Below are 12,635 nucleotides of genomic sequence, written 5' to 3'. Positions count from 1 at the left end.
GTTGGAGTCAGACATACATTATTTATATCCTTAGACTTAGGAGTCTGTAGTAGGAGGCTGCTTCTCTCCTAAAGTGTCAGAAAAGGATGACTGTAATCCTTCGCCGGAGTATCTAAGAAACGGGACATTCATTTCTTGGCGTTTTGTATTAAGAGTAGTATAAGGAAGCTTTTTTTTTAATTTCTATATCCCAGACTCCTTAGTCAGAGATATTAGAAATCAACCCATCCTTGGGATGGTCTTTTTTACCCATAATATTCCAGGGCAGTGTTTCCTGAACTTTTGACATATGTCTACCCCTTCTATAATTTTCATAACACTCAGTACCCCTCGTACTCATGAGAGCGTAGAATTAGGTGCAGCTAAGCACGGTGCAGTGCCTATCCCCACCAAACTCTGGTGCAAATCATACCCCCACCAAACTCTTCCCGTACCCCTGGGGGTACGCGTACCACACTTTGGGAAACACTGCTCTAGGGAAAGGCTCTGCTCTCCATTAAAAATGAACACCGTGTGCTCTGATAGCGCACGGTCTCACCTGAAAGCTTGGGCGTGCTCTCCGCCATGTCTAATGCCAACTAGCAAAGAACACAGCACAACACAAAGGTGCTTAACATCCCTTCACGTCTCAGCCGTCAGTCAGAGTCACAGGGCGGCATGGGTCCCACTGCAGGCCCAGTCTAGTGACAGTCTCCTAAAAGCAGGCCCTGCCCCTCCAGGAAGCAGACGGAATCCTTTCAAGTGTCGCACCGGCCTCCTCCGAAGCCGCCAGGCCGTGGCAGGAGCCCCCGGCCACCCTGTGCGGCCCAGCGGTCTACGTTCAAAGGGTCAACAGCACCTTTTGCCGTAAACAAACCGAGAGACAAAATTATTTCCCATGAAGCTTCCATGTCAGGGACAAAAAAGTAGGTTGTTACACTGGCAGTAATGCAGGTCACTGCCTTCACACACACCCTGCCCTCCACCCCCCACACACACACACACACGCACACGCACACGCACACGCACACACACACACACCACCGTCTGGCTCTAAAAAATAGTATCGTTAGTGACATGGGCAGAAACAAGCCCTGTGCTCCCAGCTTCCGTCACAAAGGCCTGCAAACTCAGCTAATTCACATGCTATCCATCTCCACCACACACTTACTGGAAAGACAGCCCAATGGCCTTGGTGACACTGAGTCACCCGGGAAGCAGAAGGAAGTGTGGGATGTCTCACCGTTCCCGCCGCGGTCGTGACCAGTGCCCACCCGGCCCCTCGCGTAACATGTTTGCATGCCAGCAACCGCTGGGCCCAACCCTTCCGATTCCCATAGTTTCCCCACGCGAGGAGCCCTGACTGTGGGCCATAAAGTCCTTTTCTTTTTTAATATTTTTTTTAATATTTTATTGATATTTCACAGAGAGGAGGAAGGAAGAGAGATAGAGAGCTAGAAACGTCGATGAGAGAGAAGCATCGACCAGCTGCCTCCTGCACACCCCCCACCGGGGATGTGCCCGCAACCAATGTACATGCCCTTGACCGGAATCGAACCTGGGACCTTTCAGTCCGCAGACCAACGCTCTACCACTGAGCCAAACTGGCTTCGGCCATAAAGTCCTTTTCAAGCTGCATGTGCTGGCCCCGGTGCAGAATGTCATTCGGCGTCTGCAGAGGTTTGTCCTGCTCCCTCCACCTCAGCAGGCACCAACCAAAATGCTTAGGGAGTTGGGCGGGTTGCTGTTTTTTAAAGTCCTTTTCCAGGCACAGGAAATGTTTTATTAACGTGTATTCATCCCTTTCCCTCTGCAAAAAAAGAAAAAGTTGGTATTGGGTTTTTATATAGCATTGGTTCACCCTATTTATTATCACCTGGAATATATCAAAGAGGAAAAAAATGAGAGGGTTCATTGCTTTTTTTCCTTCATTGCTTTTTTTTCCTTCAGCAACTTTGCAAAGCCATATGAATGTAAGAGGAGAGAGAGAGAGGAATGGAATTCATGTGCCCACGTCTTAAACCTCTGATAACTCTATTCCCGCGTCCTTGGTGAGACCCAGGTGCTGTGCTGTGGGGTTTTGTTTTTCTCGCACCGAGGCCTCTGGCTCCGGGTGACGCGTTCATTCCGCCTCAAAATAGAACGCGCACTTTCCACCCTCCGCAGGCACTGCTAGGGCGGCTTGGAAAGCGCCTCCCTCCCCGGGGCACAGAGATGTCAGCCTGCAGAAGGGAAAGGTGGGGAGCTAGGGGGAAGGGGGCTGGGCAGAGTACAGCAGGTGTAGAGCAGAAGTCACAGGGAGAAAAACCCTGCATTTCCATCGTGAGGTTATTCCTATTCAGGCAGTCCTTTGGGATTATTCCCAGTGAAGAGTGAGGGTTCCTTCCAGGCGGGAGAGGCCTGAGCACCCCACCTCCCCTTTCCTCCTTTCTCCTGACCCCGAGCCCATTTCCATTGGGCAGCGAGGCCGGTGGGAGGCCAGCAGGAGGCTGGCGAGAGGTATGGGTGAGTGGGTTAGAGCATCATCCAAAGGGAGAGCTTTAACCCAAAACCCAACCCAGAGGAGCTGGCCCGCCCTGGGGGAGGCTGGGGGGAAGCAGCCCAGGGATGCTCCCTGAGGAAGGCCTGGCTGTGGGCTCACTAGGGGGCGCTCATTCAGACCAACTTCCCTCCCCAGCTGGTCGGATGCCCAGGAGAGAAGGCAGAGCAGCAGACTGAGTTCCTCTTTGCTTTTGTCTGTCCTCTATCTACTGAGCCAAACCGGTCAGGGCTCCTTTTTTATATATGTGTATTTTTTATTGATTTCAGAAAGGAAGGGAGAGGAAGGGAGAGAGAGAAACATCAGTGATGAGAGAGGATCACGGATCGGCTGCCTCCTGCATGCGCACTGAGCCCGCAACCCCAGGCATGGGCCCCGACCAGGCATGGAACCGTGTCCTCCTGGTTCATAGGTCAATGCTCAACCACTGAGCCACGCCGGCCCGGCTCTACCTTTTTTCCACGGCACCACATCCCCGCCAGTCGTGGTGGGACATGAGTGAGAAAAGCTGGGGAAATGCACACACCACGGCCATGAGACACGGTTCTGTGAAGTCCCTCCGCGTCCCCAGGAGCTCGGCTGTGGGTTGCGTTTTCCATCTTCCATCCCTGAACTCGGTGAAGCAGCCGCCACGGCCCAGTAAGTGGGTCACCATCCCCGCTCTTTACCCCGCAGCCCCGCTCCCTCCAACACCTCCATCGGGCCGAACGCGGGCCGGGCCTTTGTCATTAGCCTGCATGGCGGGGGTCGCTCGTCCTCCGACGCCTCTCTGAAAGGCCGGGGAACAATTTGGAGCCCGGCTCCCGCGGCAATCCCGGGCCGTTTCAGGTGCCGGAGGCCGAGGTCACTTTATTAACACGGCCATCAAGGAAGGCTGCCATGGCAACGCATCGCATCGGCTCCTTGAAGCGCGGGAGACAAAGCCGGAAAGAGAAACTTTCAAGTCTATAAATACAGAGCCAGCATTGCTCCAGCAGACGGCTCCTGGCAGGGCCGGCCGAAATGGATAGCTTAGAACGAGACCAACACAGAAAAAAGAAAAGAAAACCAGCTCGCGGGGACGTAACGGAGCGTCGTGGCCATCATGGGGACCAGTGACCCCGCAGGTCACAGAGGGAAAGGAGACGACAAGCAGCAACAGCCGAGTCCCGGCTGCGGCCCTCCCGCCTGCTTTCCTCTTCCTCCCCCGAGGGGCTGGGAGAGGGAGAACGAATCAGAGTCTCCTCATCAACGACTGACAATAGATTGAGGTCAGGGGAGAGGAAATGGGTACACCAGTCAAGAAACCCACCAGAATCGAGTTAAAGAACCGGTCCGTCCATCTATCCCCAGACACAGTCAAGAGCAGCAGGAGGCCTTCTATGGCCCATTTCATTCCCTCGCCGAGTTTTTTAAAAAACATATTTTTCTTGATTTCAGAGAGGAGGGGGAGAGAGACATCAATGATGAGAGAGGATTATCTACCGGCCGCCTCCCGCATGCCTCCCACTGGGGACGGAGGCTGCAACCCGGGCATGCACAGAATCGAGCCTTCCTGACCAGGAATTGAACCTCGACCTCCTGATTTATAGATCGGCACTCCACCACCGAGCCACACCGGCTGCGCCCCTCTCTGCATTGTGTTAACACCTGTTCCCGTCGGCATCCTCCATCGCCGTGTTTCTCTCTCTCCCTGTGGCTTCAGCACTGCTGTTCTTCGGGGTTCGGCCTGCGCCCTCATGTCGACATCACCTCGGTCCCACCGGGAGGAGGTCTTCTGTTCCCCCAGCCTCACCCCTCGCACCGGGGACCACCCTCAGCCTGCTCCACACCGGCACCTCCCGGGCCGTTCAGCAGCCGGTCCCACTAACACCAAGACCCTGGCCAAAGAACCTACACCGGCGGTCGGCAAACTCATTTGCAACAGAGCCAAATAGCAACAGGACAACGATGGACATTTCTCTGGAGAGCCACATTTTTTAAACTTAAACTTCTTCTAACGCCACTTCTTCAACATAGACTCGCCCAGGCCGTGGTATTTTGTGGAAGAGCCACACTCCAGGGGCCAAAGAGCTGCGTGTGGCTCACGAGCCGCAGTTTGCCGACCACTGGCCTATACCCTCAAGGTCCATAGGTCTCCCCCCCAAAAAAAGGTTCACTTTCTTCCCTCACCGACTCTGCCTCCTCCTCAGTTAAGTGGTAAACGGTGACGCACCCAGAGACCAAGGCAGGAGCCTCAAACCTCTCTCGGCGTTTCAGGGACCTGCCTCTGGACCGGTCCCTCCTCTGCGCCGGCTGCTCTCACTCAGGCTACGGCGGCCTCTGGGCTCCTGGCCTCCAGCCTGCCCTTGCCCTGGTCCAGCCTCACCTCCTCCCCCTTTTCAAACACAGGTCCCCGCCCGCACTGCCCGTCACCTGACCTCTGTGGGCTCCACGCACAACCTGCCCCTGGGCCACGGCTTACCTTCTCCTCGTCTCCATCGTCTCTGCAGCCACACCTGCCCACCATCACTCTCTCACTCCTCGCATGTGGCTCCCCAGGCCCCCTGGGGCCGCAGCAGGTGTTTAGCAGGGAGAAGGCCGTGGAGGTCACACAGGTGTTTTAGGATTTAAACATGAAGAGGAGACAGTGACGTCCCTCCAAGAGGGTGACTTGTGCGCAGGAGGCAGCGCCCACGCCTGGGTGAGGTCACAGGAGACAGGACAGCTCTGAGCGGCTGGGAGTCTGGAGGAGGCCCCAGAGCCGGACCTGCAGGCTGAGGACAGGCGGCAGTCCCCCCACACCCCCCCACCCCCACCCCCACCCCTACCCCTTCACCTCCCCACCTCCACTGCTGCAGGGGCCTCCCACAGGCTGGGTGGGGGCCCTGGGAGCTCAACCTCCAGGGCAGGGAGGCTGCGGGTCGGGCAGGAACCTCTCAGGGACATGAAAATGCTGAGCCCGGAAATCCAATGTTGGTCGGGGGGGGGGGGGGGGGGGGAGTGTTGCTGGGGTGATCCTGTTGGGAAGAGCTATGGCCCAGGAAAAGAAAATCTCCCTCCCTTCTTGCCTCCTCCAGCGCCCCCACGTGGTGGGAGCCAGGAGACAGCCCGCAGGGTTCCAGCCTCAACTTCGCAGGGGCGGTGGGCTTAGAATCCAGACAGTGGCTCAGTCCGGCCCTCACTTCTCATTTCCCGTCCATTACGCTCTTCCCACCCACAGCTGCCTGGTTCGCACCTTGATCCAACACAATCTCCTTCCTTCCCTTTTCTCTGTCTCCCACATCACCCTTCACCCCAGCGGCTGAAGGCCCCTGCCATATGCAAATACCTCCTTTAGAATCTGTTATTTGTATAGATATATTTTTTGTATCATAATTATTTCCGTGTATGCTCATGCGTTTGATTTCTGCCAAAAGGCAAGCTCCTTTAGGGCAGGTAGAGCAACAGGTTTTTATTTTTTATTTTTTTTAATATACTTCATTGGTTTCTTTTCAGAGAGGAAGGGAGAGGGATAGAGAGCTAGAAACATCGATGAGAGAGAAATATCAACCAGCTGCCTCCTATACACTCCCCACTAGAGATGTGCCCACAACCAAGATACATTCCCTTGCCCGGAATCGAACCTGGGACCTTTCAGTCCACAGGCCAATGCTCTATCCACTGAGCCAAACCGGTTAGGGCTGGCAACAACTTTTAAACCTAGCCGGATGCCAGGCACACCACACAGCAGACACGCTGGCTGGAATGGAGAAGGGTCGTTTCACAAATTTAATAGGAGATCCCTCCGCGTATAAATTGTATCTTCCCAAACGGACACACGCGCCTCAAGAGCAGAGCTTTAGATTTCCTGGCTTTCCTGGTGGCGTTTAGTGTGAGTTTATTCATTAAGCGCCTTGATTTCCATTCAGTGTGGCACAGAGACGGGGCATTAGCGTGTGATGAGCAGGCGAGATGTGCAGGGAGGTGTGGATGAGCTTCCAGCACACGGTCCCCACAGAGTGTGCTGTGCGGATCATCAGGTTGTGTCTGTGCTGAAATAGCCCAATCAAGAGGCCCAATGCCGTACGTCTTGCAGTGAATTCTAAAGCAATGGAACATATCGTAGGTCTCTTTTTTTCCCCCTGTGTCTCTCCTACAGAAAACATACCCCCCCCCCATGAGGTTACATTGTTCCTCTTATTTATTAAATTCCTCCCAATGATCACCATCCATCCGTAGATTGGGTAAACATAGGGAAGGCACTGAATTTTAACGTAACCACCAACTTCCCAAAAAAAAGATACCTCTCTCCAACAGCTGACCTACATTAGGGCCCAAGAAGCAGCAAAACTGCGTTTCCTTTTTTTTTTTTTTTTTAAAGGGGGCGTGACATTTAATGAACTATTGATCTCTCCTCCATTACTCAAGGCAAGCAATTATCGACAATGAGGGGACAGATGATTCCCCTCGCTCCGGAGCCCCCGGGAGAGGAAGTGTCCCATTGAGCCACCTGCTCCCGGGCAAAGCTGCTAAGCATCTTTACCTGGAGGTGGAAACAGCCACGTGGGTCTGTTTATTTCACGTTTCCCCAAACGAAACAGTATTTCCTGAAGCGGAAGCAAAACGAAATCCCAAAACCCATGCATGCTCTCCAAACTCAGCACCACCACCAAAAAAAAAAAAAGCGAAGGCGTTGGCCCTGACCTCATCTCTCACCACTGGTAGGCTGGGCCTCGTGACCCCTAAAACGCTATGATTTGGGGGTGACCCTCAGGAGTCCACGCCACCCAACGAGAGGTTGCCCGGACACTCCTTGGCCGTGTGGTGTAGATAGAGCGGGAACACCCCCGTGTCTACCAAGACTTGGAGCTGAAGGGTCAGAGGGCAGGAGGCATCGCCTGTATGGCTGACAGACAGCAGGCCCAGCACCCTGTATGGCTGACAGACAGCAGGCCCAGCACCCTGTATGGCTGACAGACAGCAGGCCCAGCACCCTGTATGGCTTACAGACAGCAGGCCCAGCACCCTGTATGGCTTACAGACACCCAAACCTCATGCCAGCGTCACAGGGTGGTGGCCTGGGAGCTGCGGGCGGCGGTAACCGGGGCCCCGTGACGGCCGCCCCGTGATCACCCCTGAGGGCACCCAGCAGCCCTGCTCTCGGCTCCCCTGCACACGAGCGTTCCCGTGTCCCTAATAAGCTTCTCTGCAAAGGGACGTGACCGGCCATTGCCAGGAGTGAGGACAAGGCAGCCTTCTCTGTGACTAGTACTGGGAGGAGAGGGCGTATGTTTTACATACTTTTCAGTTGATACTGAGTGTGTGTGTGTGTGTGTGTGTGTGAGAGAGAGAGAGAGAGAAAGAGATTCACGTGGTACCCCTGGTGAAATTTAACCATGCCATTTTTTTAAAAAAAAAAAAAAGGAAAATGCTACAATTTATTTTCAAAACCTCCTTTTTCTGCTCTGCCCCCACGCCCATCCCAGAGTTCCCACACAGGAAGCGCTCCGGCAGCATGTGCTGCTGGGAAGCGCTCCTGGCGCCTGTTGCTGTCTCCATTTCCCCGGGTTCTGGTTAACATCCTGCTGAACCGGTGAAACCCTGATTACCTAAAAGAATAAGCAGGACGTGGCCTTAACGAGAACACCCAGCATGCCGAGGAAAATAAACCACTGGAGACTGCAAGTGGCCTGGCAGGGACCGCCCATGCGTTTCCGTCTCCGGCTTTGGCTGGTCTGGACTGGCTCACACAGATGTGACCCAGCCATGAACATGGTGAATCTTTGCCAATCAGGGTTTCACCGCTGCATTCCTTATGATCCCGGGAAACCAAAGCGACCTTGGCCTCTCCTTCCTCCGATCACAGGAGGGTCAATGCCGCCATCGGCTGCTCTTCCTCACACTCCTCCATGGAACAGCTTCCTCTCCCCCCACGGGGCTGCCCTGCCTGCATGCCGCCTGCCCCTGCTCTCCCTCCTCCCCCAGCCCCAGGGCCCCTTCCCTTGGCTTCTGTCCTCATGCATGTGGCACCGGCATCACCTGCAGGGAGAAGGCCACCCCCTTGGAGGTTCCTGGTCACTTAGCAGCCCTGCTTTGCATTCCAATGGGCATCTCCTGCCTTCCAAGCTCCGCGTTCTTGCATGCGATACTGGTCCTTTAAAAGCCTGGGGGACCACAGGTCCCCTGGAGAGACCAAGGGGATGATGCTCCCTAGCTCTGGACAGCCTCACATGCCAGGGAGACTGTCCCAGGTTGCAGCAGATATGGATAGGAAGAGAACCCATGGGATTGGGGAAGGGGGAGGGGAGGGGAGGCAGCAAACTACCTGTGTGTGGAAATTGGAGTCACGTGCTCCATTTGCGGGGGAGGGGAGGAATGGGAATGGGGATGCAGATGAGGGTGGGGGTGGGAATGGGGGCGGGAGGGGGCGGGGGAGCGCGGGATCCGCCTGTCCATTGCCATGTTTGAAGCTGCGAACATGCTGTACCCGATGCACTGACACTGATTCTGCTTCTCCCCCTCCTCCCCCTCCCCCTCGCCCTGCAGCCAACGTGTGCGACAACGAGCTGCTGCACTGCCAGAACGGGGGCACCTGCCACAACCACGCGCGCTGCCAGTGCCCCGCCGCCTACACCGGCGTCCTGTGCGAGAAGCGGCGCTGCGAGGAGGCGGGCGGCTGCGGGGCGCGCTCGGGCCAGGGGGCGCCCCCGCGCGGCCGCGCGGCGCTACTGCTGCTGATGCTGCTGGCGCTGCTGCCGCTGCTGCCGCCCCCCGCGACCCCGATCCCGACCCCGACCCAGGCGCTGCTCGCCATCTAGGCGGCCCCGCAGCACCACCGGCCGCGCCGAGGCCCGGGGAGCCCACGCCGCCGCCCACGCCCCCGCTCCGGACCCAGAAACACTCCGACCCCCGCGCCCCGCAGCGCCCGCCCCGGGAGGCCCGACTGAACGAAGCCATAGTCCTCAGCCGTGGACAGCGCACCCACCCATCCGAGGCGGCTCTGCTCTGCTCCTCCTGGCTCGGGAGCCGGTGCCAGCTGCAGGGCCCAGGGCCCGTGGGGAAGGCTGGGGCGGCCCCTCCGCACAGGACAGACAGAAGGAACAAACTAACGGACCTGGGAAGGTGGGTGCGCTCCCGTCTGCGCGCCGACATCGCTGCACCTAGGGCGCAGGGCCCCAACACGCAGGAGCGACCTTGGCGGGCGGGGCGCCGTGACCATGACCATGACCATGACCGCGGGTGTCAGGGCATCCGCCTCGGCCCCCGAGCCCCCTCCCACCCGCCCGAGCTTCAGTGGACGTTGCTCTGTCGCCCTCGTTGGTCGGAAGGTTCCTGTCTGATGTCAGTCTGTGCGCACCTGTCACCACCCCTCCGGGGGAAGGAGAAAGTGTATCTATCCTTTTGTATTCAAATGAAGTTATTTTTCTTGAGATACTGTACTATGTAGATTTTTTGTATTCTTGCCGATGATTTGTGTTACCAGACAATCTGTTCGCGTTTCCCCCTCGTTCCACGCGCGGCCCAGACTGACACGCTTTGCTTTGTCCTCTCCCGTTCGTTCTGTTGTGAGATTTCTCTGTGAGGGCGGACGGACGCGCCGCCGGCATCAAAGAATATCCGTTTACATATACATAGCGAGTGTCATAAGACTCCACCAAAGGACATTCTGTTTTCCTGTTTGCTTTAATCCGGGGAGAGGCGAGGAGTCAAACCGTTCCTGCCTACGAGAGCCCAGGACTCCGTGGGGCGCTTTCCGGAGAGGCCGGAGCAGCTGCCGAGCAGCGTCCACGCGGGCTTTGCCGGCCTCGGCGTGGCCTGGCCACGGGCAGCCGGCGGATCCGCGCTAGCTTGGACACCTTCTGCGAAACCCGAGACTGTTTCCGCTCGGGGGGAAAAAAAACGACCACAGGAAAAATTAAATAAATAACTCTAAGCGATTGCCAAGCTTATGCCAAAGCCTGCTGGCAGAGTACGAAGGAGAGGCTTTTATTTTTCAGCCATGCTATCGTCACAGACGGATGTGACCGTGCGACCCCAGGGAAGCGATGCGGATGGATGTGTCTTTCCAAACACAGTGTTTACAGGGAGTGCCGTGGGGAGAACAGCCTGGGGACTCTGGGCAGTGGCAGGGAATGGAGTGTTCGCAATGGGACTCTGACTATATTCAAACTCTCTAGAAGAACTATCCACTGCCCAGCAGCGAGTAGACGTGACTGCTGGGCCTGAGAATAAAGTTCGTTTTAAGTACCGCCCCAGGTGTGATTGATTCTTGTTTCTGCCTCTGATTAGGCCGATTGCCGGGCAAGGTGGCGGAGGGGGGGGGGTCCCCCAACGGCTGGACCAGTGCATGCCACTCCCAGCACAGGTAGCAGATGTGGCGGCAGCCGCCTCCACTGCCCTCAGAAACCACATCAGCCCCAGCCCGAGACTTCACGACAGCGAAGTCCTCCGTGACTTGGTGGCCCAATGAGCTAAGACAGTGCTGGGTTGGAAGCCTGGCCTCTGTTCGAATCCCTGACCCCGAATCCCCCACTCCCTGCGACATTGGGGGGGAGGGGGGGTAATGGAGAGGGAGGACGTCTGCTGATGAATAACACCAGGTGAGGCAGTGCCCGGCAAACCCATTAGCCAACAGAGCCAAATACCAACAACACAACAGTTGACATTTCTTCGGAGAGCCACATTTTTTTTTTTAACTTAAACTTCTTCTAACGCCACTTCTTCAACATAGACTCACCCAGGCCGTGGTGTTTTGTGGAAGAGTCACACTCGAGGGGCCAAAGAGCCACATGTGGCTCGCGAGCAGCGGTTTGCCAACCCCCGAGATGAGGGAACGGTGTGTCTTATTGGTTTTGTTCCCAGAAAAAGCCAATTCCAAGAAGGCAATCAAAGGTAAACAGGGCCGAAGCCGGTTTGGCTCAGTGGTAGAGCGTCGGTCTGCGGACTGAAAGGTCCCAGTTTCGATGCCGGTCAAGGGCATGTACATTGGTTGCGGGCACGTCCCTGGTAGGGGGTGTGCAGGAGGCAGCTGGCCGATGTTTCTCTCTCATCGACATTTCTAACTATCTCTCTCCCTTGCTCTCTGTAAAAAAAAAATAAAAAAAAAATCAAAATATATTTTAAAAAATAAAGTACATAACCTTTCTCTATTCATAGACAATGAAAAAAAATCATTATTAAACACACACACACACACACACACAAAGGTAAACAGGGTACGGAGGCCCTGCCTGCCGCCCGGCGTCTAAGCCGACTGAATGTTTGTTATTGGAACCCACAGCCTCTCCGGATGCACGAACCAGGGGAGACGGACATGAGTCAGAGCCAGCGTGGCCAGTCAGAACCTGGCCGTTTACCTGAGAAGCATCAGCAGCAAATTCTCGATCGGGAACCCTCCTGACCTGCCCAGACTCGGAGATCCCTCCTGAGACGGCGGGTTTCCCGGTTAAAATCGGGGTGTGCGGTGCCTTCGAGGTGATTAGCACGAACCGTAGGCAGACCTGTTTCCGGACACGGCGCACTTTGTCATCACTGGCTCCTGGCTTTGTCACAGGCCCAGGGGCCAGGCTGCACCTTTCGGTACCCAGGAGGCCGACAGCTAATTCGAATGCCGAAACCGGTTTGGCTCAGTGGATAGAGCATCAGCCTGCGGACTGAAGGGTCCTGGGTTCCATTCCCAGTCAAGGGCATGTACCTTGGTTGCGGGCACATTCCCAGTAGGGGGCGTGCAAGAGGCAGCTGATAGATGACTCTCCTAGATGTTTCCAACTATCACTCTCGCTTCCTCTCTGTAAAAAATCAATAAAATATATTTTAAAAATAAAAATAAAATTTAATGAAGGCCCAATGGGCATCACTCCATCTGCATGTTACCTCCAGGAGTCTCTACGGATCTCACTGGGGGAGGCATAGCTGGCGTCCCTGTACTGAGGGGCAGCTTTCTGCATTTCCTGCAGCGATGTGATCTGCTTTTAACGAAAATTCCCTTTGGGCTATAGAGCCCTTGTGACTTGAAACTCTCTTTGTCATCTGGATCCTCAGGTTCCTCTAAACGTGAGAGTCTAAAGGGGGTGCTCCCTTGAAGCAATCCCATCTCGACGGGTTTCATTTGTTTGCTGCTTTCTGGCATTCCTGGGCTGTAGGCTCAATTCCCCAGTAGGGGGCGTGCGGGAGGCAG

The 12,635-nt window shown here is 55.8% G+C and overlaps 1 protein-coding gene and 1 long non-coding RNA gene across 6 annotated transcripts in view; one reads left to right on the top strand and one right to left on the bottom strand.

Moving 5' to 3' along the window:
- NTNG1 (netrin G1) overlaps positions 1-9,664 on the top strand; it is a 195,135-nt gene extending 185,471 nt beyond the window's left edge. For all 5 annotated transcript variants that reach the window (XM_036452660.2, XM_045586955.1, XM_045586957.1 and 2 more), the window contains one exon: positions 9,005-9,664. In XM_036452660.2, coding sequence (XP_036308553.1) covers positions 9,005-9,276 — 272 coding nt within the window. In that variant the 3' untranslated portion in view covers positions 9,277-9,664. The remainder of the gene's footprint in view (positions 1-9,004) is intronic.
- The window catches only part of LOC123652985, a 28,072-nt gene extending 17,730 nt beyond the window's left edge, over positions 1-10,342 (bottom strand). The window contains exon 1 of the long non-coding RNA XR_006742587.1: positions 9,826-10,342. This is a non-coding gene — a long non-coding RNA (uncharacterized LOC123652985). The remainder of the gene's footprint in view (positions 1-9,825) is intronic.
- Between the last annotated feature and the right edge of the window lie 2,293 nt (positions 10,343-12,635).

The sequence above is a fragment of the Pipistrellus kuhlii genome, unplaced genomic scaffold (assembly GCF_014108245.1).
Source record: "Pipistrellus kuhlii isolate mPipKuh1 unplaced genomic scaffold, mPipKuh1.p scaffold_m20_p_24, whole genome shotgun sequence".
Classification (NCBI taxonomy): Eukaryota; Metazoa; Chordata; class Mammalia; order Chiroptera; family Vespertilionidae; genus Pipistrellus; species Pipistrellus kuhlii.
The sequence above is the reverse complement of the archived record's forward strand: the minus strand, read 5'-3'. Positions and strand labels throughout refer to the sequence as shown.